General features: G+C 40.9%; 1 protein-coding gene across 9 annotated transcripts in view; it reads left to right on the top strand.

Moving 5' to 3' along the window:
* DGKZ (diacylglycerol kinase zeta) overlaps positions 1-23,247 on the top strand; it is a 135,545-nt gene extending 112,298 nt beyond the window's left edge. For all 9 annotated transcript variants that reach the window (XM_081939229.1, XM_081939226.1, XM_081939227.1 and 6 more), the window contains 8 exons: positions 2,413-2,453; positions 3,175-3,353; positions 4,080-4,111; positions 12,155-12,198; positions 14,123-14,243; positions 15,284-15,320; positions 16,566-16,665; positions 20,068-23,247. In XM_081939229.1, the coding sequence (XP_081795355.1) occupies positions 2,413-2,453; positions 3,175-3,353; positions 4,080-4,111; positions 12,155-12,198; positions 14,123-14,243; positions 15,284-15,320; positions 16,566-16,665; positions 20,068-20,184 (671 nt within the window). In that variant the 3' untranslated portion in view covers positions 20,185-23,247. The remainder of the gene's footprint in view (positions 1-2,412; positions 2,454-3,174; positions 3,354-4,079; positions 4,112-12,154; positions 12,199-14,122; positions 14,244-15,283; positions 15,321-16,565; positions 16,666-20,067) is intronic.
* Positions 23,248-24,778: the final 1,531 nt, after the last annotated feature.

The following is a 24,778-nucleotide window of genomic DNA, read 5'->3' as shown; positions in this document are numbered from 1 at the left end:
CTCTGAGACTCTCCCACAGGCTCAGACAATAGGAGCTTTTGTCTCCCTGAAGCAAAGCTGGAGTAAGTTCCCAAACACACAGGGAGCAGCTTGCATGGTCTTTGGAGTCTGGCGATACAGCACATCCCTCCGGGCCTCCCTTCAGTAAGGTTATAGTAGGCAATTGGAACAAAGCTCTTAAGAGATCTAATAGAGGAGGACAACATGAGAGACAGTGAGATTTAACCGGGATAGATAGTGGAGAGTGCAGAAAGTAAAAACGGGCAGGCCACAATCAAGACTGAGGAGGACACTGGGAGAGATTCATGTCACTGCAGGTTCTTTTTATATAATGCTGGTAGATTGAACTTTATTCTGCATTCTCCCTTTTAATCAAGGTGTGTAAGAGAGAAAGAAAGAGTTAATTCATCTGCTTTCCTCCTGATTCCATTTGTTTGTGTGCTTTTCATACTTCTTAACTGCCTGTCTCCCTTCATCCTTTTTTTCTGGGTTTTTAAAATCTTTTCTCTATTTCTACTCCCTCAAGGAACTGTAGGATACTAATGTTCTATTGGTGTCAGTTATTAGCCTCTTGTTCACTCCAATCCATCCCTTATTCACAAGGAATAGAGGAAATAGTTCTTCCAAATGTACATCATCTTGTAATCTGGTTCCCAAATAAAGAGATGAAATCACCAACCCTGATGCTCAACATACAGGCACATGGGCACATTTGACTATGGGATCCCAGTGAGAAAAGGCCATCTCTTTTGTGCCCCTATATGAGGATCCTGTTCCCAGATATTGTTGCTGCAGATTGTTTTCTCTTTTTCTGCCAGTTTCCCAGCAGCATGTTCCAAACAGGGGGAAATGTGTCAATGGAAAAAAGCTGGAGTGGTATTCAGGGGCAACACAGGCTCATTAAAATGGTTGAATTACTGGCCTTCATCAACAGCTCTGTGACTGTAAATCTCTCCCCGGGACAGGATAAACGAGGCTCTTTCACTCTTCTAATCTGCTCTGGCTTGTGTCATGAGCTCCCCTCCCTTCCCCATCACTTCTGCTCTATTCCCAAAGAGAATTCCCCAGTCTTCCTAGGGTCCAGCCATAGCAACCTCCCCTTGGCCACGGCATTCTGAAAATCCAATAGAGGTAAGGGAAGTCCACAAAATTTAGCCACCTGGGCTGTAGTTCCCCGTAGTTCCTAGCTGAATGCTCTCTTATGCCCGGAGCCTTGGTACAGTGCAAAACAAGAGGAATGGTGATTCTGATCTGTTGGGTTTGAGTGCTTCCCCTCCACTTCCATACAGCTCAGCCACTTACTCCTGGGTTTTGGATGCATTGGAAGTTCCACATATCAGAAGGGCCACAAACTGGGAAAGTGGGTACCTCTATATTTTCTTTATAACCCAGCCATGACTTTTGAGTAAGGCAGCAAATTCCCCTGTTGTTGGATGGAAGAAGACAGCTTTCTAACATGTTGCTGAAGCAATGTCAGTAAAGGAATTGTCTTAGTATCATGGCTTGTATCCTATCTACTTGCTAATCTACCTTAGCCTTTGAGGATAAGCGAAATGAGTCAGGAATCTTCTGGAAAAGAATTGAAAAATCATTAGACAGCAGCGAATTATTCACCTAGTTGCAGTCATATTCCGAAAGCCTATACAAAAAAGCACGAAATGCTTGCCTGAGTTCCCTTACATTATCCTAACTGGGGGGGTGTATGCACCTGCTGATCTTGGTGGAGAATAATAATAAAACATTTAGGAGCAGCCGGTTCTTGCTTTATTCCTCATGGAAATCTTTATGTCACTTAAGCTGTCAAAGATGGGAGTACCTCCTGCTAACATGAATCCCTGGCACTCAATGGATTTTATTTAATTTTTATTATTCTTTCATTGATTAGCAGATAGTGATGATAATAACCTATCAGTTTAAATGTCAAGGTATGAAAGTGACTTTTAACAATATATTCAGTGTGACATGCACATGTGTCACACCGAGTAGACTTTTAAATGAATGTCAAAACTCACCATACTCGGCATACACAAACATGCATCAAGGAAAAGGGAAGCACACTTTAATGAAGCTGGTTTTTTATTTGTACTCAAACATGACTAAAAATAAGAGAATAATGTAATCTGCTTACCTTAATGCAGTAAATCATGTTTTATCAAAGTGGCTAACATTGCCAAGGCTATATGTCAGGCGTATTGTATTCAGCATTCAATTATGGAATGCAGCCTTGGGCTCAGAATTCAACATCTTCCAATTGTCCCTTTGGAAAGGGAATTCCAGGGCTTGCAGCTACACAGATATATTGGGAAATAGGTAGACAATGTCAGTTAAATTATTGAGAAAATGAATGAAAGCACTTAATAACTTGCTGGGATTCTGTATCAATACTAATTAACTTATGTATTTCGTTTACAGCAACCACAGCAGATCGTTTTTATAGAATAGACCGTGCCCAGGTGAGCTTTACTTTGTTTTGCAAAGACATGGACAATGAGCTTCTCCAATAAATAAAAAATAAAAAGTACATTTTCATGCCTTTTATGGAATAGCATGATTTTTGGCAAACATGTTGGTTTTCATTTGTTTTTAAAATATTCAGTACTATAAGGACTAATGAATGAATTCTTTTTCAGAAATAGTTACTATCTCAAGCTAGATGTTTTTCTGTTTATTTTTGATGTATTTATATAGAAAAAGAAGGGATGTGGTGGCTCAGTGGCTAAGACCCTGAGCTTGTCGATCAGAAAGGTCAGCAGTTCTGCAGTTTGAATCCCTAGCACCGCGTAACGGAGTGAGCTCCCGTTACTTGTCCCAGGTTCTGCCAACCTAGCAGTTCAAAAGCATGTAAAAATGCAAGTAGAAAAACAGGGACCTTTGGTGGGAAAGTAACAGCGTTCCTTCCATGCGCCTTCAGGGTTTAGTAATGCCGGCCACATTACCACGAAGACTGTCTTCGCACAGCATCGCCTCTTCAGCTTTGAAACTGAGATGAGCACCGCCCCCTAGAGTCGGGAATGACTAGCACATACGTGTGAAGGGAACCTTTACCTACATAGAAAAGAACAATTACAGTGGTTTGCTACATATTATCAAATGATATTGATTGAGGTTCTCACTAGTTAATAATGGTAGAAAAATTAATTCTGTCCCTAAAATTATGTATCTGTATACTTCCAGGAACATCTTAATTATGTAACAGAAATCACCCAGGATGAGTTGTTTGTGTTAGACCCAGAACTGGTGCGCACTCAAACAGTGGGCACATCTGCCATGCCTGATCTTGTTGATGTTCCCTCAACACCTACAAAGCAACACCTTCCTCTCCCAATTTCACCACCATCTACACCAGTCTCCAGGTGAGGCTGTCTGCTTGGGGACTAGAGGTAAGAAAGACCAGGCTAGATTAAGGGAAGGACCCCAAGGAAAAATAGATTAATACAAAATAGGGAATGAATCTTTGAATTGGGATAGGAGGCCTTATTTGTCAGCTCCATTAAAAATACCAGACCATGAAAGCAACTCCGCAGGATGGCTCCAACAACTTCTATTGAGATTGACTGTACCAACAGCATTTTGCAAGTCTGGTTGTGCTGTTCCTCCTTCTCCTCTTCCTCATTCTCTTAGTTCAGTGAATAAAGTTCAGAAAGTGTCAGTCTGAGCCAGTTCCAAAGGTTATCTAAATGTTCTGGACTTTAAAAAGCACATTAGTGCTTTTTACCTGGGCAACAACACTTGTGCCAAGGTCATATTCCTTACTCTCTATACCCACAAGCCTCAGTAATTGAAATATTGGATAGTCTATTTTAATTTTAACAGAATGGCATAGTGGTTCAAACTGGGTGAACAAGCCAGGATGAGAGGATATGAATTCCTAAAAACTTCATGGATCAGCTACTTACTTCAAACGGCTTAATTCCTTAAATAGCACGAATCAGAATTACTAATCTGTAGGAACACCAAGATCTTCCTATTCTGTATCTTTGATCCTAGGCAAATAGAGTAGGAATTCTTACGGAAGGGAGGGATTTGAACAGGAAGGACTTGTTTTTTAGCTTTGAATCTTTCTTGTTTTGTTCTTCCAGCTCAGCAATGGACAGCAGCCAGACCCTTAAAGGTGAGACCTTTGGTTCACTTTATGGCCTTGCAGTATAATTTGTTCCTAACTTTTTTTAGCATAACAGATACAAACCTGGAAGTGAGAAGCATCAGTGCTGTGTCCAGTTATATTTATCGGAATATTCACGCTTAGGGAAAGAAATTTGATCATCAGTGTGCTTGCTCTTGAAGGTGAAATCTCACATTGGGGCATGTCCAGATTTGAAAAGAGTTTTAGCGTTTTAGTACAGCTTGCAGTGGAGTTTTACTTTTAGCATATATAAGTGATGTTTAGATAAAAGAGCATTACAGAACTACAAGCAGGGGCCAGACTAGAGCACCATGCAATGTGTTCTAATGCAGGAAAATTAAAGTTTTATTCATCCCTGCTACAATAGGAATGTAAAGTGGCTGGATCCCTACTTGGGGAAGTCTGCTTGGATGATTGTTTTGAAGGCAAGAAGCATTTGCTTTGCCTTCCTCAACTCACAACATTTGGGAGAAAATGTCACAGCAACACAAAGTTAATCTTAACACCTTGTTGGAAGAAATGTCCTTCTGGGTTCGGCTCCAAGTGGGGAAAAAGACACTGGAGACATGGAAGCTGCTTGGAAAGATGGTTTTAATGGTGGACAGGACCACATGGCCTGAGCCCTGAACAGCAAAGGTGATCACATGCTTCAATGTTGGTGGAGAAGAGAAGAGAAGGGAAGAGAAGGGAAGAGAAGGGAAGAGAAGGGCTGAAGAAGGGCTTGCAGGGATTTTTATAATCTGTTCTGCCCCACCTATCTGTTTCCTGTTCCTGTGTAAGAAATGTATTCTGATTGGTTGCCAGACTCACATGGGCCCATGCAGGGGCAACCCTCTAGGCTGTTTTGAATTCAGGTTTGATTGAGTTCAGATGCCATGTGGTCAGTTGAGTAAAGGCTTATTATCCTGCCTTAATCCCATCACAGCTGAAGAGGAGAACTCTTTATTATGTAAAGTGGACTAGCTTGGCCTTCTTAATGGCCCATTGACAAAAGTGGGGATGGGCAGGAAGCTGTAGGAATTTAGTGTTTAAAATGTGTTTCTCCCTTTTTCACATCCAGGAAAATATAATATTCTGCCTTTTCAATATTTCCTAGGATATTTCATTTTTCTGGGAGAGGGCTAGGTGATAACTTCCTACAATCCCTCCTTTTTTTTTTTTCAAAAAAATGTGAGTGGAACGCACATGTTTTTGACAAAAGATAAAATCGGTCAGATCAGGGAAACTTAATTTTTCTGATGGAAAAGCATTGAAAGAGGCAGCAGAAGGATCCCTTCAGTGGCTCCCAGAGAGCTTTTAACCATGAAGGTCTTAGCAACCAGGGCACAATTTCTGGAAAGAAATTTACAATATCCAATTTACCATGCCAATTATTTTCAGGTGTTTGATATCACTTTCTGTGAGCTTCCAGACTACAAGCAAGCAGAAGTCCCAAAAAAACTTCACAGCCATTGAAGGATTCTTCCTTTTAAAGAAGTACAGGCTGCCCATTTCCAAGGGATTTCTTTAACTTGCCCTGGCTCCTATTTTAGTGAGGCCAAATTGAGTTTAGCTAGTGTGCAATACAAGCTATTTAGTATTTTTTTTAAAGTTACACACAATGAGCCCAGGGACTCCTATCAGAGACCACCAGTGCAACATGTCCTGCTTTACTGGGCAACTGGGCAGCAGCATTTTTTTTTTTTAATTGAGTCACAGGGTTTGAGTTTTGAAGATCCTTTCTGCTACTCTTCAAGTGGGGGAATTGCCTGAGGGGAACTGACCCTCCCCCATGGGATTAAAAGGGAGATATCTGCTTTTGTGCAAGGGCAAAATCAACCTAGGAAAAGCTTTGTGGAGTTAAGTCAAGGAGATAGTTTCAATCTAGTTCTGAATGGAGCCTCTCTCTCTCCCTCTCTCTTTGTGTGTGTGTGTGTGTGTGTGTGTGTGTAGCTGCTTCTACAATACAGAAAATACAGACATTTTGGACAAAATTTCCCTCCCACCAGCCAGAAATCTAAGGTGTTCAGAACTTGCTGTGCTAGCCATTCTCAAATACAATTCTTACATGAATACATTAAACTGATTACAATATAAATGAGACAGGAAAGAAGAATTACAATTACAATTTCTGTGAGGGAGGCAAAGAAACAAAACTTTACAATCAGTTTCCACCCTCCCCCATAGTCTTTACAGCTGTCTTCTGGGGATAGAAGAGAGTCTTTTGGTCTTTACTTCTTCATCTCCTTTAGGGTTCTTTCATGTCTGCTAGGGTGGCATGCTTGGTTTGGTGGTAAGGCTGGTAAGAGTGGTCAGTCAGTCTTGGTAGTCTGTCCCAGGCTTGGCTAAGTTTTTTTTTTTCTCCTCATGTCAGGTTTTATCAGGAGGCAATCACCAGCAGCAAATTGGAGAGTTATGGTTTGAGCTAGCAGTCCTGTGTTTCTGAGGTTAAAAAAAAAGAGGAGAGGCCAAGAATACAGTTCTTTACAGACATATCTTTAGTCTCATGTTGTGGAATATCACCCATTCTGTCCAAGTGTGGAAATCCAAACATTATTTCAGTAGGTAGACGATGTAAATTTCATGGAACATGACATTCCCACTGCCTGTATGATTGAAACACTTTTGCAGTAAGATGAGTAAATTTCCAAGACGGACAACAACTTGTGTTGCAAACAAACAAACAAACAAAATCTCATAGGGTAGAGCACCTTGACTCATAAGCGTTTAAAAATGCACTCAGGTGTAAAAGAGGGAGGTAAGAAGAACAGCTTTTAAAAAAAAATGCAATTTAAAAAAAAAAAAAGGTACTTTGAGTCAACACTCCAAAATATCAAATTCCATTCAGATGGAAGCAAATTCTCATTAAGTATGTTAAAACATTTACAAATGTAAGCAAAACATCTCAAAATCATTCCTTTTTATAGGTTTAATTAAGCATTTTAAACCTCAAAAATTTCAAGAAAAAAAAATCAAAATTGTATTCAGAGCAAAGAAATGTAACTGCATAATTTTATATGCAGATAAAAGATCACAATAGTGAAAGGTAAGCGGAGCAGATCACCCATTTACTCCAAATTTCTCAGAAGAGAGGGGGGGGAAAAGTGGTTAAAGTGAGGAGAAAAAATTTCAGCCTTTAATGACCCAAAAGGAAGGAGGGAAAGAAGGAGGGGGGGGGGATGCCCAGAGGCATTCACAGGTATCACTGGGGCATTTCATACACACACTCATGGTAAAATGAGCAGACATTCATTCTCCCCGCTTTTCCTACTTCCCTCCAAAGAATGACCCAGAAGGAAGAGGGGGGGGGGGGATTCACACAGGCAATCACGTGGATCTCTGCATCCATTCACTTATCACTCCCTGGGGCATGAGGGACACATACTCACATTCATATTGCAATCAGACCTTCGTGCTTGCTCATGCCAAACAATCATAGGTATTTCAGGAAGCTTTTTTTTTTTCACAAGCCACCAAGCTTCATTTTCTTTTATTAGAGGATCTCACCCTCCCTTCAGGTTTGGAAATGATAACACACATGCATACACACACATACCATTAAACAACCTTGTAACTGACTGCTTCTTTATATGAAAGGGAATCAAACTACATTCATACCAACTTTACCATCAACATACTCACATTTGCACTGCAATCATTAATTTCACATACAAAAATCCCATTTCATTCGTTCTTCATGCAAGGCAGTTATTACAATTACTTCAGGGAGCTGTACATAAGCCAATGAGCTCCATTTTCTATTATTAAAGGATCTCAACTTCCCTCCAGGTCTGGAAATGATCACGCGCACACACACAGAATTTCTTAACAGACATTACATCAAATTAATCAAGTCCAATTACCTAGGTCTTCCATTCAGACAGGCTTTACCTTTTTGTTACCTGCTAAATTTCTTACTTTTGCTTGAAGTGACCCCGTTGTCCTATTTCCTTAAGCACTAGATTGTTAATACCTGTCTCTGCCCTGGGGTGTTCGTTTCTAATTTGGACCTGCCAGCGGATGCTGGCTAATTTTTAAAGATCCAAATTCTATCTTGATATCCCAGCACGCGCTGGCATTTTTAAATATCAAGATGTATGGAGACTTTCATTAACACATCATTTGCATCTGGGTGGGGCCCTTGATTCATCTGATGGTGGCCAGAAAATCAGCAAATTTGTTGACAAAATCTAAATCAAAACTGCCTTCTGGAGGCCAGGTTTTTACTTTAGGACTAATAAGAGTAGGTTGGTCAGAAAAATGTGCAGAGGGTTTTTACTCAGGTTGAAGGCAAACCTTTAGTAGGAATTTCCTTCATTTCATACATGCACACACAAGGCAACACTCTCCTCCTCCCCCCCAAAGGGAAAAAAAATCTATACTCACCTGAAGAGTACAATCTTCTAGGGCTGAAAGACATGAGAACAAGGTTCCCTCCCCCACAGAAAAGGCATTGTTGGAGGATTAGAGGTAAGGGAGGGGCGTGGGGGGGGGTAGATAGCTTGCAGGCAGAGTTTGAAAAAAATAAAACCATTAGTTACTAAGCAGATAAACAGATAAACATTATGGGGATATCACAGATGAGAAATGGGGTCTGGATTCACATGCTCCAGGAAAGAAATGGACAGGTAAAATCATTTAGATGAAACTTTTCTTGCAAACATTTCCTGGGTTGTTACTTTAAGGTATAGGCAAGGAAGGAAGGAAGAAAAAAGTATCTTTACTCTGTCTCTGCTGGCCAAAACAGATGCAAAGCAAAGATTCCCTCCACCTTCACTCAGTTTTTGTGGGCCCAACAAACTGAGCGAAGGTAATTTCTGCCAGTTTACTCCTTTCTTTCTTTGAACACTCTAAAATTCTTGTCTTTTGGATTGGAGACATCTTAGTTACAATTACCTTGAGGGTGCACAAAGACTTAGACATACACACACACAGACAAAGAGGGAAAAACAAAATCATTCCCACCATGAATTTCAGTTAAATTGGGGAAGGCACAAATCTTAACAAACAAAAACCACGTGGTTACATAGAAGACAGAGAAAGAGACAGACAAGAGAAAAAAAAAAAGAAATCCCACCATTTCCTTTTAAATACCTTTTCAGCCAAATTAGTTTTTCCTGTATCATCTTTCAGCAAAGCCCATTTTCTACAATCTGCTCTTTTTTTTCTTCATTCCGGCCAGGACGGGCATTTGCTTTTCGTCCCAGGCCCCCAACAACTTCCCTAGGGGGGTTTCCATGGCTACCCTCGAGCTACCGCTTCCCATGATCCCGTTTAGATGTGGGTTCACTTCGTCCTAGCTGGGTTTGCCACTTCGTATTTCCCCACTTTACTTTCGCGTCCTTAGAGGACCTTTCGCGCCCTTTTGAAGGGACTTTCTCTGTTTGCCCTTCGGAGGGTCTTATTGGTGCCCTTCGGAGGGACTTTTCTGGGGGTGCCCTTCGGAGGGACTTTTATCGCGTTCCTCACCGCGGGAACCTTCTCTCGATTCGCGCCCTTTCACGCAGGGACTTTCGATTCGCGCCCTTTCACGCAGGGACTTTTCTTACAGTTTCAAGTCTTGGGGAAAGAGACCCGGAGGACCAGCCGCACAGTGACCCAGGAGGGGTGCTGTCGGAGCGGGTATGCGTACCTCCATTTTTCTCACTAACTTTCTTATGGGCTTTAGCTTTTTTTCTCTCACAGGACAAAAACAGCAGCAACAACAAAAAATAAAAAATCCATTCACTTTTCCATCCATTTTCACACACACTAGTCACACACAGGCAGGCATACACACATTTCCCATGCTTTAAAATTAAATTTTAGAGAATTAAAATTTAGAGGTACTCACCTTCTTTCCAGGCAGCCTTTGAGCTCAAACTCAAAACCCCTTTAAAGCCTAGATCCAAATGGCTAAGGCCAAGATAAAGTCCACCCACAGACTCAATGGGGTCTGTGCCGGCATGGGAGGCTTACCTGGGCCATATCCATTTGTTAGGCTAGCTTGGAGTCCCATCTGGGTCGCCAATTGTTGGAAGAAATGTCCTTCTGGGTTCGGCTCCAAGTGGGGAAAAAGACACTGGAGACATGGAAGCTGCTTGGAAAGATGGTTTTAATGGTGGACAGGACCACATGGCCTGAGCCCTGAACAGCAAAGGTGATCACATGCTTCAATGTTGGTGGAGAAGAGAAGAGAAGGGAAGAGAAGGGAAGAGAAGGGAAGAGAAGGGAAGAGAAGGGAAGAGAAGGGAAGAGAAGGGAAGAGAAGGGAAGAGAAGGGCTGAAGAAGGGCTTGCAGGGATTTTTATAATCTGTTCTGCCCCACCTATCTGTTTCCTGTTCCTGTGTAAGAAATGTATTCTGATTGGTTGCCAGACTCACATGGGCCCATGCAGGGGCAACCCTCTAGGCTGTTTTGAATTCAGGTTTGATTGAGTTCAGATGCCATGTGGTCAGTTGAGTAAAGGCTTATTATCCTGCCTTAATCCCATCACAGCTGAAGAGGAGAACTCTTTATTATGTAAAGTGGACTAGCTTGGCCTTCTTAATGGCCCATTGACAAAAGTGGGGATGGGCAGGAAGCTGTAGGAATTTAGTGTTTAAAATGTGTTTCTCCCTTTTTCACATCCAGGAAAATATAATATTCTGCCTTTTCAATATTTCCTAGGATATTTCATTTTTCTGGGAGAGGGCTAGGTGATAACTTCCTACAACCTGTAGCAGCATGGGATGGAAAGAAAAGTGGCAGGATTAAGGTCTCCACCTGTGAGCTGTGCATTAGGTGTGAGGTTTGGAGTTGCAGGAAAAAGAAAACAATATCAGCAACCTGTGAAGATCAAGGAATTTCACAAGTCTCAAGCATCATCCTGTATACTATATCTACGTCTATAAAAATGAGTAGCTAAGAGCAGTGAAGTGTTTAGTGAAGCCCTTGGTGAAGCCCTTGGTGCTCTCTTGGTTGTTTAGTGAAGCCCTTGGTGCTCTCTTGGTTGTTTTGTTTACAGACATTCCATTATAGGTAGTATCATCAGTGCTAGTGAATGTGAGGTTTGTTCCCTGTTTATGTACAGTAACTTACCAGTTCAGTGTTGGTGGGGCTGCTGTTTTCTTCCCCCTATTTCAAGTAGAAAACAATGCCCTAGTCCAGGAACCATCATTACCACTGTAGTTGTGTAATAAACAGGATCTGCAAGCAAACAAACAAGCTCAGAGAGCACCAAGGACTCGACAGTTCAAGCCATCATCTTCTATTGAAATGTAAACAATAGAACATTTACTCAGGAAATGGTGAATTTGAATAAATTATCTTGCCTCCACAGCAACATATATTTTGCATCTAAATTTTGAGAGCCTTATCTCTTCCGGACAGACTGATGGAGCTTACATTCCATGTCAGAAAAGTTTACATGCAGAAAACCAAATTTTGTTGATTATTTTTACCATGTAAATTAGGAGCCTAAGACAGGGATTCACATCACTTTCTTTTCCTGCTGTGTCCTATAGGTTTCCATAGGAATGAAGCTCCCATTCACTTAATTGGGAGCTTTTTACACATATATACACACACACATATACATATACATATGTTTGTGTGTATACAAACATACATGTATATACATATACATCATACATACATACATACATACATAATAGTGAGGGATCCAATTCCTAATCTCACAAAAGAAAAAAAACCTGCCCTTTCTCTCCCTTTTCACACTAGGATTCTATTCTTACTTATGAATGAGAGTGAAATCACAGGCTTCTCCCTCCTGATTAAAAGCTCTATAAGTTTCGGGTTGCAACTTGTCTGATATTGATGGAAGTAAGAGTTATCCTAATGAACATAGCAGTATACAAAAAGTCACAAGCAATTTTATGAGGTTCTCTGGGCAATTATCTCTGTGTTCATTAACCAGTTTCTATCCCTAAGCAGAATTATTGTCAGCCTTCCCTCCCCCCCCCCCCCCCGCACCTCCAGTTGCTGTTTCTTTGGTATTTGTCTTCCTCACATGTCTTGCCATCTTTTTGTCAACTACTTCATTTTGCACTCTGCGGTCTCTTCTTTTACAGATGATGCTTTGATAGACGCTGCCAAGAATAACGATTTCTCCAAGGTAACAGCTCTGTTGGGCTAAAATCAAGCTGCAATGTTGAGAAGAATATAGTGCCTATGCCACAGCAAGATCATCCCTAGTGGTTTTATTTAGGGTTGTATGTAACGGTTCTATTTGCGTTACTTCTCAATCTCTTCCCAATCTCTTAGTGGTGCCACTTGACTTGTTGATTTCAGCTTGTTTGTTAGCCTTCACCTCCAGTGCAGATTTCCTTTAAGCCAGGTGGCCCTTTCATCCAGTGAATTCTGCATTGGCTCACTGAGGGCCTCCTGTTTCTGTCAGAACTGCATTGTGACACCTAGAAGGTATGAAGAGAATTGCGTTTAATTTTCCAATAAAGGTATTTAGACAAGTTACAACTTAACACTTTCAGTTAGAATGACAGACGTCTAAGAACTCGAATGAATTCCAGTTGTATGGATCCATCATACCCGTCCAGTATTCATTTGCAGTACACTTAAGAGTGTCATAGCACAGCATTTTCTACTTTATGTATGGATGGGTATGCTTTCGTGTTAGTTTTGACTCCGGGCAACTTCATGGACAAGTCCCTACAACATTCTTGGCAAGATTTTGGAACTGGTTTGCCATTTCCTGCTTCCTAGGGCCAAGCAAGGGTGATTGATCCAAGGTCATTCAACTAGTTTTGTGTTTAAGGCAAGACTAGAACTCACAGTCTCCTGGTTTCTAGCCTGCTGCCTTAACCACTAGACCAAGCTACTTCAGCAGTACTAACTAATCCTGCTGAAGTCAGATGAAAATCCTAATTCCAACTCCTTGTCCGTAATGATCTCTGCTAGAAATATGTTGGATGTCCTCTTTGTATCTATTTTTTCAGAATTCAGGGCAATTTGGCACTTTTTTATACTCTGTGTCAGAAGTAGCTATAATACAGCCTTTATTACATTGTATTACAGGGAGATTTAGGATGTGTTCCTCGAGCCAACTATAAGTTAAGACAGTACTTGTTTCAACAAAGAGAAATAAAAGCCCATCAGATTATTCCATTAAAGTCTCTTAATAGTGTTCATATCCTCTAAGAAGATAGAGGATAAGAAGACAGGAAGAATTGTGATGAAACTGAGTAATTACTATTTATAAAGCATTAATACTTTGGACCCTTGTAATGTATGAGCAGGCTGTTCAGTTCAACTTCTCTGCTTTTTATGCTCTGCAACAATATTTTTCACATTCCATTTTGGCAATATTCTTTTTATTGATCACAATAGGGCTTTGTAGTTCTGATGCATCAGGATCAATCCTGTTATTATGATTGGACTTGCATACTACCTTATTTCAGGGTGAAGTGGGTTAGATAATGTGTGGTTTGGTGTGTTACAGGATGTCAGCCATTATCTTAGCATGGTGTATAACTAAGGCATTTCATCATAATATTGTTTGTTTTTTTGGTCCTAGCATAGTATGTGAAAGAAAATTGTTTTTAGTTAACTGAGATTTAGCAACCAGTGAATAAAGCAGAAGAGACCTGGCCATTCGACTCTCTTGGATGATAAAGCAATGCCTTTGATGTGGATGATGTAGCACCTGGTTAAGTCCACCTGCCAGATGTCCCTCACTGTTACCAGCACAGAAATAGGATTTGGCTGCAAAGTTACTCTTTTATGTGAAACAGTGAATGCAGAGAAGAACACAGATTCTCTAAATATATCAGATCAGCTGCCTCTGATTACATCCAGTAATACTTTCTTTTGAATGGGAGACTGAAACATCCTTTTGCTGGAAAGGCCTTTTTAATTGCTTCTGGCTCACACCACAATCCAAGTGATTAACTGTTAACTTCTTTTTCCAGTAATCTCCTTTTGTTGCTGCTTGTTTTAAACTTTTGTGTAAATTGCTTTGATTGAGGCTTACCTCAGTAATGTCTGTATTGTGGCTGATTTCAAGTGATTCTGTGTCGCTCTAGTTCAAAGAATTGCACCGGGCTGGCAAAGACTTGATGATGCGTGATCCCACAGGCCAAACTGTCCTTCACCATGCTGTCAAATCAGGGAGTAAGGAGATTGTGAAGTACATAATTGAAAACGGTAAGTCAGGTCAGCAAAATGGATGACTTTCTCAGCTGTGATTGTTCTAATCCAGAGTTTCTCAACCTTGGCGACTTGAAGTCCTGTGGACTTCAACTCCCAGAATCCCCCAGCCAGCTGGCTGGGGGATTCTGGGAGTTGAAGTCCACAGGACTTAAAAGTCGCCAAGGTTGAGAAAGACTGTTCTAATCAGTCATCATTGTAAGAAACTAATCAACAAGAGCAATAGATTTAAACATACTCTCTTTATTTTGGATTCTTACTGTGTTGTATGGCTGGGTGAAATGCTATCCTGACTTCAGCCTTGAGAGAACGTTGTTACAGATATTTTTATAACATTAATTGAGGCTTGCCACTTAGAAGCTGGTTGCCTGCCCAGTCACAAAACTCTTGTCTATCAGAAAGCCGAATAATAATGTCACTGCCCAGTTATCCGTAGATTTATCTGGTGCTCTTCACTATTCCAGTTGATTGATATCTTTTTCTCTGAGGAGATAGGCAAACAAAGCAGCTTTATGGTATTCTTGTTTGCTGAGAGAATCAGTGAACCTGTGTAAATCAATATGGCAATATGACAACCATAGATTTTGTGAAAAGAGCCAGTCTAGGAATTAAAGCACCAAGCTAAAAACCAGGAAATGGTGCATTCTGGTCCTGCCTTAGGCACAAAAGCCAGATGGATGACTTTGGGGCAGTCAATCTCTCTCAGCTCAAGTCATCTGACTAGGTTGTTCTTGTGGGAAAAATGGAAGGAAAAAGGAGTATTAGGTATGTTGCGTTACTTATAAAGATAGCAAAGGTGAGATATAACTAAATAAATAAGTAGAAAATATAAAACAGATTTAGAATATACAAAGTATTAGAAGATGAATATAATGCATTTTACAGAATGGTTTCAGTATTTATGAGAAATGTTTATTCCACTTTCTCTATAGTGGAAAGAAAATAGATTCTCCAGCTATCGTAGAAGGGGGCAATAGTGGCATGGATCATATCATGCAGATTGATCTTTTTTCTCTCTCTCTCTTTCTCTATTCCAGCTCCTGCAGAGATTTTGGATGTGGCAGAAGAAGAGAAGTAAGTCCATTCTATGTTATGGTGGCAGAAAATCATAAGGGAACTTGTATAGTAGGGTTTTTTTTCCCAGTTCACGCAGTTCTTTATATATGGGTGCATGTGTATTTATGTATTCATGTGTTCATTCATTTATTCATTCAAATTTGTATGGCCACCAGGGGTGGATTCTTGCAGCTGCTACTGCCGGTTTGATCAGGCTCACGCCGCGCACGCATATGCAGTAAAAAAAAAATGCTCTGCGCATGGGCAGAAGCAAAAAACGAGATGGTGACGCCATCGGCGGCTCCGGGAAAACCAGTTCAGGGGCGTGGCAGGCCTGGGTCGCTGCTAGTTCCAGCGACCCTGGCTGCCAAGCTACTACCAGTTCGGCCAAACCAGTCTGAACCAGTAGGAACCCACCACTGATGGCCACCCATGCAATATTTGACTCTAGATAGGGGTCTCCAACCTTGGCAACTATAAGACTTGTGGACTTCAACTGCCAGAATTCCTAAGCCACCTTTACTTTGCTTTGCTGGCTGAGGAATTCTGGGAGTTGAAGTCCACAAGTCTTTAAAGTTGCCAAGGTTGGAGACCCCTGCTCTAGACAGTCTTGTATGTGGGGAAGGATAGTTCAACCTTGTAGTATGTCCTTTGGGATCATGGCTTTGAGAGCTGTCATAATAGGTTGTGTTGTAAGCATAAATTCTTACGTCAAAAAAAAAAATTAGTAGAAGGTTACTCTTTTTCCTCATCCCTGTCCTCTAAAATTCCAGCTTTCTCTGCTGCTTAGTATTGACTTTGAAAGAGGATTTGCGACTGTGGATTTTCCTGCCAGCAGCTCCACTTGTAGAAAAAGTGGGCAGCCTGCAGGTCATCAGAGAATTCTGGTGCAAGGGAATTACAGAAGAACTTCAGTAGATCAGAAATCTCCAGAGTCAGTTGTTCCTGTATAACTTTATTTCTTGATGCCACATTCACCCTCAAGTTGCTATTTTCTCCAAATAGCTTTTTTTTTTAAAAAAATGCTAAGTCTGACTTGCTAGGGAGGATTTTCCCTCTTTGTTGTCTGTCCTTCAGCCTTTCTTCCTAGCTGATGTAAGAACTGATCCCCATGTTTTACGAAGGCCATGCAAACATTAACATACAAGAACCTGGTTCCAGCCAGGGCTTTGTTGGACCTTTATGTATTGTTTATCTTTTGGAACATAGCAGAGGAGGGTACATACTTTTGATCCCAGTTCTCCATTTTTATTTTCCTATTAGTGGCGAGACGAGTTTGCATCAGGCTGCAGCGCTTCGTCAGCGGACCATCTGCCATTACATTGTGGAGGCTGGAGCTTCACTGATGAAAACAGATGTGCAGGTAAGAATTTCTTCTTCCCAATGGAGCCTTGGGAATACATGAAGGGGAGTGAAATTTCTGTGTTCTGTTTCTGAGTTCACAATCAATAACCAATCTTTTTATGTAGCGGAGTAGTGTATCCACAAGAAAGGATCACTCAGGTGACTTCCTATCCCGCTATCTAATTAATTTTCCAGGCTAGGGAATTGTAAATGTGCCACTAACACACTGTTAGCAACACTTGAGAATTGTGTTAAATATATAAAGCAGACTCTCCCTCCCACCACCACCACCACCCCCAAAGTCAGAACTGGAATTCATGTCAGATGAGAATCCTGGAAGCTGTAAATCCCATCTCCACTTGGGAGTTATACCAGATTGAATAGATCAAATGGATCTTGAAAAGGTGCTGGCCAGGGAGGAAATGAATTATACTCAGTAGGAAAAGTAGACTGTGTATTAGATAAAGATAGATCTGGTAGTAAGTGGTCTGCTGCATTTAAGATAACAGCCTGGCAAATGGTTTTGTCTGATCTCTTAAGCTGCCCATGTTGCAGGAGGTTTCTTCTGTAAATAGTAAATGCGGAACACCTCATTCCCCCTTTTCCTAACTTTGTTGCAAAATTGCCTCACTGTAACTTTTTCTGACTTTCAACAGCATCCTCAAGCTGTTGCTAAAAATTTAATTACTTTTAATATCAGAGAGCTGCAGAATCTATCCGCGGCCATAGCTCTATTTTAATACCTAAGGTGAGGGACTTGAAGAAATAACTGAAGATCTTCTTTGGCACTGAGACTCCAAGTGGCTGATCTATCATATATATTTTCTGATGAATTGTCTTTATGCAATTCATAGTTGTGATTTGAAGCTGAATAGAAGTCATACCCAATGAAAACACATTGTGTCTCATTTTTGCAAAGTGTCTTGGGACCCGTGAATTCATTTAGCTAGAATAGATCCTAATGGACTACAAAAGCATGGGAGCATTTCAAGCAAGCAATGGAATCTTTTGCCAATTGCATGTAGATTTTTGTAGCCAGTTCTGAGAGCTCCTTGAATCTCTAACCTTTCATCAGTGACATGGACATCATAATGTGACAGTTGTTGGAATTGTAGTTGGAATGGCCAACCATTTTAAACGGAAAATGGTCCATGTGAGATTGCATGAACCAGTTGCCAAGCGGTTGAATTTTGTCACATGATTATGGGGAGGTCATAATTATGCAGAACAGTCATAAGTCACATTTTTCAGTCACTAAACAAACTGTTGTAGTTGAGGATTACCTGTAGAAAATTTTCAAGGTCCCTTCCAACTCTTACTCTGTAAATTCGGTAAATAAGGGGAGGAAAGTGAAGCTAAGAACTTATCTCTCTATCTCATCTACAGCTATAGCTACAGTATATAGCTATATCTATCTGTGGCTGCTTGTAAAGGAGGCATGTCTGTATCCCAGTATACTCCACTGAGATATAACTAGCCATTATCTCTGAAAATCATTTTGATTAATTGGATTCCTTTCTCCCTCCCTCCCTCCCTCTCTCCCTCCCTCCCTCCCTCGCTTGCTTGCTTACTTGCTTTCTGCTAGGAGGTGAGGGCCACAGTGGGAGACTTGTTCTTTCCCACTTTCAGTACAGGAGGCAGCTAGCCAGTTTTCCTTGGCCTTTCTCAGCAGTGTGTTTGTTCAGTGCTGGTGAAGTGTGGGGGTTGTGAATGAGTGGGAGGGAGAGTTTGTGCTATGGGAGAAGAAAGGGGAGTCATGGCTGAAAACTGTTAACAGATTTAGTTTTTATGGAGTGCAGGAGTTCATTAGCGGACACAGTCCAGATGGCTGCAGTACGTTCATGAAATATGAGCTTCTTGGGGATTTAGGAGAACTAGTAAGGCTGTGAGGATGATATTTCAGGGCCTCCCCAGGCGTATACCTCACTCAGCCAGCACCCCCACACTCCTCCTTACTTTCTCAGAATGAGTAGACAAGCTATGAAGTTAAGAAACACAAGCTTATGTCAAACTTTTTCACTTTCCTTGTTTACACTCTTGCAATGTGAGGATATGGAAAAACAGGCTCCCCCTCCTAATATCCAGTAAGGGGAACGGAGTGGGTATACAAACAGGCCCTTGAGGACTTATTTAGCTGTCAGTTGCTAATCTTCCAGAAACCCCAAAGCTTCCCATCCAGGCAGACCATTCCAGGCTTACGGCTTTTTCCCCACATCTCTTGAGGCAAGACTGGAATCTGTGTATGTAGCTACAGCCCTACATTTGGGGCTCTTTTCTTTTCAGGGCTGCATGTGAATACAGATTACTTAGGATAACTAGTACGTGCATCTAATATAGGTGTCTTTATTTATGGGAAATAGAACGCACAGTTCACAAAGTTCAAAGTTGATGTGAAAGGTCACAGAGGCATGATTATTTTTTTGTCATTGTACATGTACATGTTTTTTTCCCAAACGCCATCACTCTGCTAAACAAATAATTCCCTCAACACTGTCAAACTATTCACTAAGGCTGCATTACTATTACTATTAGCCTCATCGTTCCTATCACCCATCTCCTCCCACTTATGACTGCAGGACTGTAACTTTGTTACTTGTATCCTTACGGTTTACATTGATATTGATTGTTTCCTGATTGCTTATTTGTATCCTACGGCTGTCATTAAGTGCTGCACCTTATGATTCTTGACGAATGTATCTTGTCTTTTTATGTACACTGAGAGCATATGCACCAAAGACAAATTCCTTGTGTGTCCAATCACGCTTGGCCAATAAAAGAATTCTATTCTCTATTCTATTCTACATCTGTAATATAAAAGGGGGGAGAAATATGCCTTTTTGCATTCATTTGTCTCTTGCCCCAGTGAACAAATATAATGTGTGTGTGTGTGTGCGCGCGCGCATGCACTTATCTACTTATTTGTTTATGAGACAAAGCAAGAGCTAGCAGCAGCCAAATGATCTGATGTTCCTGTCTGTGGGAGTTATGTGGAGCCCGAAATTAAAATTAAATTATACAGTTCTTGGACACTTTTATAAATGACGTAATGCCTATAGCTATGTAAATATGATTTACAAATCTATGGTTGTTGTTTTTTTAAGAATACCTTTTCCACATCGTACCCAAATTCGTTTGTTTTAAAATCCTAGATGAGACTGTTGCCAACCATTAGATGGGCCAAACATCTAATGCAGTGTTTCTCAAACTTGGCGACTTTAAGTCCTGTGGACTTCAACTCCCAGAATCCCCCAGCCAGCATAGCTGGCTGGGGAATTCTGGGAGTTGAAGTCCACAGGACTTAAAGTCGCCAAGTTTGAGAAACACTGATCTAATGGATCACAGCAGAGTTGAGTTGAAAAATGAAGAGGAGGGTGAAATTCTGTGGTACCCAGTCTATCCCTTTTGTTTCACCTTCTCACAGGGAGACACACCCAAGCACAGAGCTGAGAAGGCAAACGATCCTGACCTGGCTGCCTACCTCGAAAATCGACAGCACTATCAGATGATCCAGCGGGAGGATCAGGAAACAGCCGTGTAGCACTCAGCATGCCTTCATCGTTTCCTGCGAGGGTAGAGAAGCCGAGTAGCGTGGGAACCTGGCTAGCCTTTTCTTTGAATGTCCATCACACAGAGGACCCAGAGTTTTCTGTTTGGGCTTGGCCACGGTGCTGTTATTTATTCATGTAGTGGGTATTGAACAATGCTGACTGCCACATCCCTCACCGCCATCACATTCCATGGATGGATACCTCTGCCTGATATTTCATTCCTATCTGCTTCCAAGTTTTCTTGACCCTCGTTGCTGCTCTCAAAGCAGGAAAAAAAAAATACTCCCTTCTAGCTATTGGTGGAGCTCCATTTCAGATACTTGCCCCCACCCCCACGCCACCCTTGTGCAACCTTGTGATATCTCCCTAAAGGCAGCATCTGCGACCCCCTTTTAGATCCACTGAAGCTTCATCCCACCGATTCTGCTGATTTCCCAGCAGAAGGGGTATTGTCCTTCTCAATAGTTTCAACCGTAGCAATGCCCATCCTCTTGGTATATTCTATACTGGAAATTTGCTAGCGCAATTTTTGAGAAGGCATACAGAAGACACGTGTGTTTATTTGCTATAGCCCTTTCTTGTTATTCAGGCACTGTAGTAGTATCCAATTACTTGTGTAAACTCTGGGTGACAGTCATACGGGCAAGCAATCCAAGTATCCAAAGCAAGCTATGGGCTTGGTTTGCATCCTCTCAGCACAATATATCCCTCTTCCTCCATTTCTTTTATTCCCTTTACTATGTTGTCCCTGTATTGCAAGCCCCATGCTATTAAAGGGTTTTTATATATCTTGCAAAAACAGGGAACACCAGGTCAAATCCCACTCCTTTCAATTTAAGCTGCTGCAAGCTGAGTTTTGAGACTGCCGCACTAAATGTTTTGAGCAAAGTGCCTCCACTCCAGGTTTTTCCCCCTCCCCCCTTTTCTCTCTCTTTCTGTTCTCATATATTACCTTCTTCTGCTTTTTACATTCGCTGATTTAGGAAATAGCAACCAATTGTAAGCATATTCAAAATATGTTTGGAAAGCTTGAAGTTTGCTGAAAAGGGGATAAAAATCTCAGTCGAAAAGGCCATTGGTACTTGCCATACCTAAGGACAAAGCATTATCAGTACAGAAATTACCTTTTCATTTTCAGGAGATAGGAGTAACTATAAAACGCATCTATATAAAGGGGTCTATTCCTATCAGCTAGTGTTAATGGCACATTTTTATCCAGGGGCTTGTATTGACGGTAGTAGTAATGAATGGAAAAGTTCCTGTACAGCCATCTGATTTCTTGCCTAAAAAAGAATGGCCCCTGGAGTTGATTCCTAGACTCATGCATAGACACAGGATACCCACATCAATTTATAATATTTTGGTGCACAGACTTAACAATGTGCAAGTCCTATGGGCACAATTATAGGCAGATCCTTATTATAAACCTGAGATGTTTTGTTTACCCAAGTCTTCCATCACTACCTGTCCCTTTTGGGGGGGGGGGGTTCTAAAGCAAAGCAACCCAACACTTAAAACTTACCAACCCTTAATTCAGAGAATGTGATATATAGTCAACCTGCATGTAGATTGAATTGATGCCCAACTGATTCACTAAAACGGGGACAATGTGAAATTCAGCTGTCATGGAGTTGAGTTTACAAGCATATAAACATGCTGTTCTACCTGAACAGTTCAGATTAAATAATTTGATTGCTCTACTTGGTTAAGAAGAGTGGACTGAAACTGGACCGAAGGTTTTTTTGGGCAAGAATTCTTAAATCTCATTAAAACTATGGATTCTGTTCTGAAATTGTTGAAAAATAGGTGGCTTTCTGAGGACACTGGATCACAAATGAAAAAACCCATAGGAAAAAAGTTTTGTGCACAAAATATATTTAAATCGGGGCATCTTAAAAGAGCAGGAGAAACAAGCTGCCGGTGAAATCGGCATGCAAAACTTACCAGGGGTTATCTTCCATTGATGCAAGAGTTTGACTTTAGAAAAGAACAGGCTTTGAAGTCATGATTCTCCCAAATTTGAGGAGGCTCAATGAGATTAGAGTCAAGAATTTCTTTATATATCACTCAGATGTGTAAGAATACCTTGTATCTGACTGGAAGCTTGTCCTCCTTCAAGGCTGAGTTTGCCTACCTTCTATATCTAATGCTTTCAAGATTGAGATGCTAAATATCTCTGATAGCGCCTGAGACTTGAAAAGTGTCCATTTGAACCCATTTTAAGATCTGGCTTTTTCCATCTGGTAAACGTGGCGCTAAGCAAAGGATAATACCCCAAAGCAGATTGCACTCTGACCACAGGTCCCGGCAAGATATGAATTGTTCTAAATCAGAAACACTTGTCATCTCTTTGACATCACCCCTCCTTTCCTCTCCAGAGATGTGGTATTACAGCCAAAACATTTGGGCATCTGAGGATGGTGCTGACTCACAGCTGCACCCTATCAAGCCTAACTGGTTGCTTCAGCTAGGCCTTTGGCCCTGTACAGCCCACTGCCGCGCCAATCATGGCGACTTCTCATCCTGCATGACATGGCTATATTGTAGGTCAACTGAAGAGAATGCATCATTGCTTTGCTCTAAACTAGGAGGACTCATGCTCTGGATTTTTAAAATTGTAAACATTCCTCTATATACAAGCTGGCTCCCTAAATGTGTTTTATAGCCCCATAGGTCTGCTATCTTCCCTTCCTCCCTTTTATATGTCTTCTTAAACTTTGTACAGGTAGTTCAAAAGCACACTGTTTCCTCATCTCTAAATGTTTGTTTGTGCATGTATGTGTGTCCTAAGCTGAGTTGCTGTGCAATTCAAACCTTGGCTTGTTCTACTCCAAGGGGGAAGGAGTGTGTTTGAGAGTGTTTTTCCCCCTGTGCAATACCTGATTTCCATTTCCTAGATTCGGACTAGTAGGACACCTTTTGGTTTGATTGTTTTGGTTTGGTTTTTTTTTTTTTAATGTAACTACATTGGAAGCTTGTGCTTCTGACTTACTCTTTGACGGTTTTAATGTTTTGTTGAGTTTTGCCAATAAAATAGAAGGATGAACATTTTACTTCCCCTCTCTTATTTTTTTTTTCAAAGCACATCCCTTTCTCATACATGGTATTTATTTCTTTTTTAAATCCTTTATTCCCTTAAAAAGGAATAACTAACCCCGTTTTGCAATTCCTGTGTGTTGGAAATGACTTTTAGGCATAGATGAAAACCACCGAATGAACTTAGCTGCCCCTCTACTCCATTCTTGTCTTCACAAAAGATGGATGAAGTGGGCTCTTAGCAGGTATTTTACCTTTTTTGCTAATGTTTCAAATAGCATAAAAAGAAAACAAAAAGTAACATGACAATGACTTCTTTTCTTTTTTTTCCTTTTTTTTTTTTTTTTGGCTTCCAGCACCAGTGCTGAATTACAGGTGCTGGTAGCTAACTGTTCCAACAAATAATCCAACATTAAATTGTATGTGTGCTTGGTTATTTAACGTACTGAATAGTAGAACCTGAAGATGACTTCCTGGAGGAAAAACGAGTTATCTTCAGGTGTTTCAGGAAATGCAACTATGTTGGTGTATCTTTGAAAACTAATATATTGTGACATGGAGGTTTGTACTAATGCAACAGAGGTAGGGGTGTTTTGTGACCTTCAGGTAGACCTGGGGTTCTGAAGAACAATCCTAAGCACTGAACTGGATTTCAAGAACTGGGAATGGAAAACCTTTTCGGTTGAGGTAACTCCCCTCAGTCATAAAGGGAGATTTGATAACACCATTTATTTAACCAGGCTCAGAAATCCAACTTTACAACCTCTGCTCATTTTCTGCCCTAAAAACCTCATGACAGAGTCATGTATAATTATTCCAATCAAATTTTCAGTTTTTCTTTAAATAACTATGTTATATATACACGCATCTCTCTTATCGCTCATCAGACCCAGCAATTTGTTTGGATTCCTTCTTAAATAATGCAAAAATAATGTTGGTGTTAGGAACACATCAGCCTGAAAGCATTCCATTTTCAGGGTTGCCATCATCACCAATAGGTGTTGGCATATGGTCAGGGTCAGACAGACACCAACACCACACACACACACACACCCAATTTTTTTATTAGTGAAATCCATTATTTTTCTAATTATTTTGTTCTCTAAAGGTTACTGGGGTTGGTTTGAGTAATGTGGTGGTATATTCAGCAGGAAAACTGGAATTTCTTAGCCTCTTTTCCAATTTTGTGGACAATTAATAAAAGCTAGTGTAAACTGAACACAATCAATTGTGCTGTGCCCCCAATTACACCGCCAATTACTTTTTGGCCACCTGATTTGGGGTGCTAGAATGGCTTGTGAAATGCCCTCCCTTTGTTAGGTGTTACATTGCTCGAACTGATGGAAGAGAAGGAACAAATGTTTTAAAGCATTTATAAATGTTTTTCCTTCAGCAGGGAAAAAGTTCCACCGAGATTTGTTTTTCTACGATCAAGAAGGCATTTTTAAAATACCTTTAAAAGCTTCAATCTTGTTGACATCTTGGAATATCTCTGCTTGCGTCCAGTACTTGCATCCTATACACACGTCCTAACCATTTTTTTTTTCT

This window comes from Natrix helvetica (genome assembly GCF_964273705.1).
Source record: "Natrix helvetica genome assembly, chromosome: 1".
In the NCBI taxonomy this organism is placed as follows: Eukaryota; Metazoa; Chordata; class Lepidosauria; order Squamata; family Natricidae; genus Natrix; species Natrix helvetica.
Note: the sequence above shows the minus strand (reverse complement) of the source record. Positions and strands in the feature narration are given on the sequence as shown.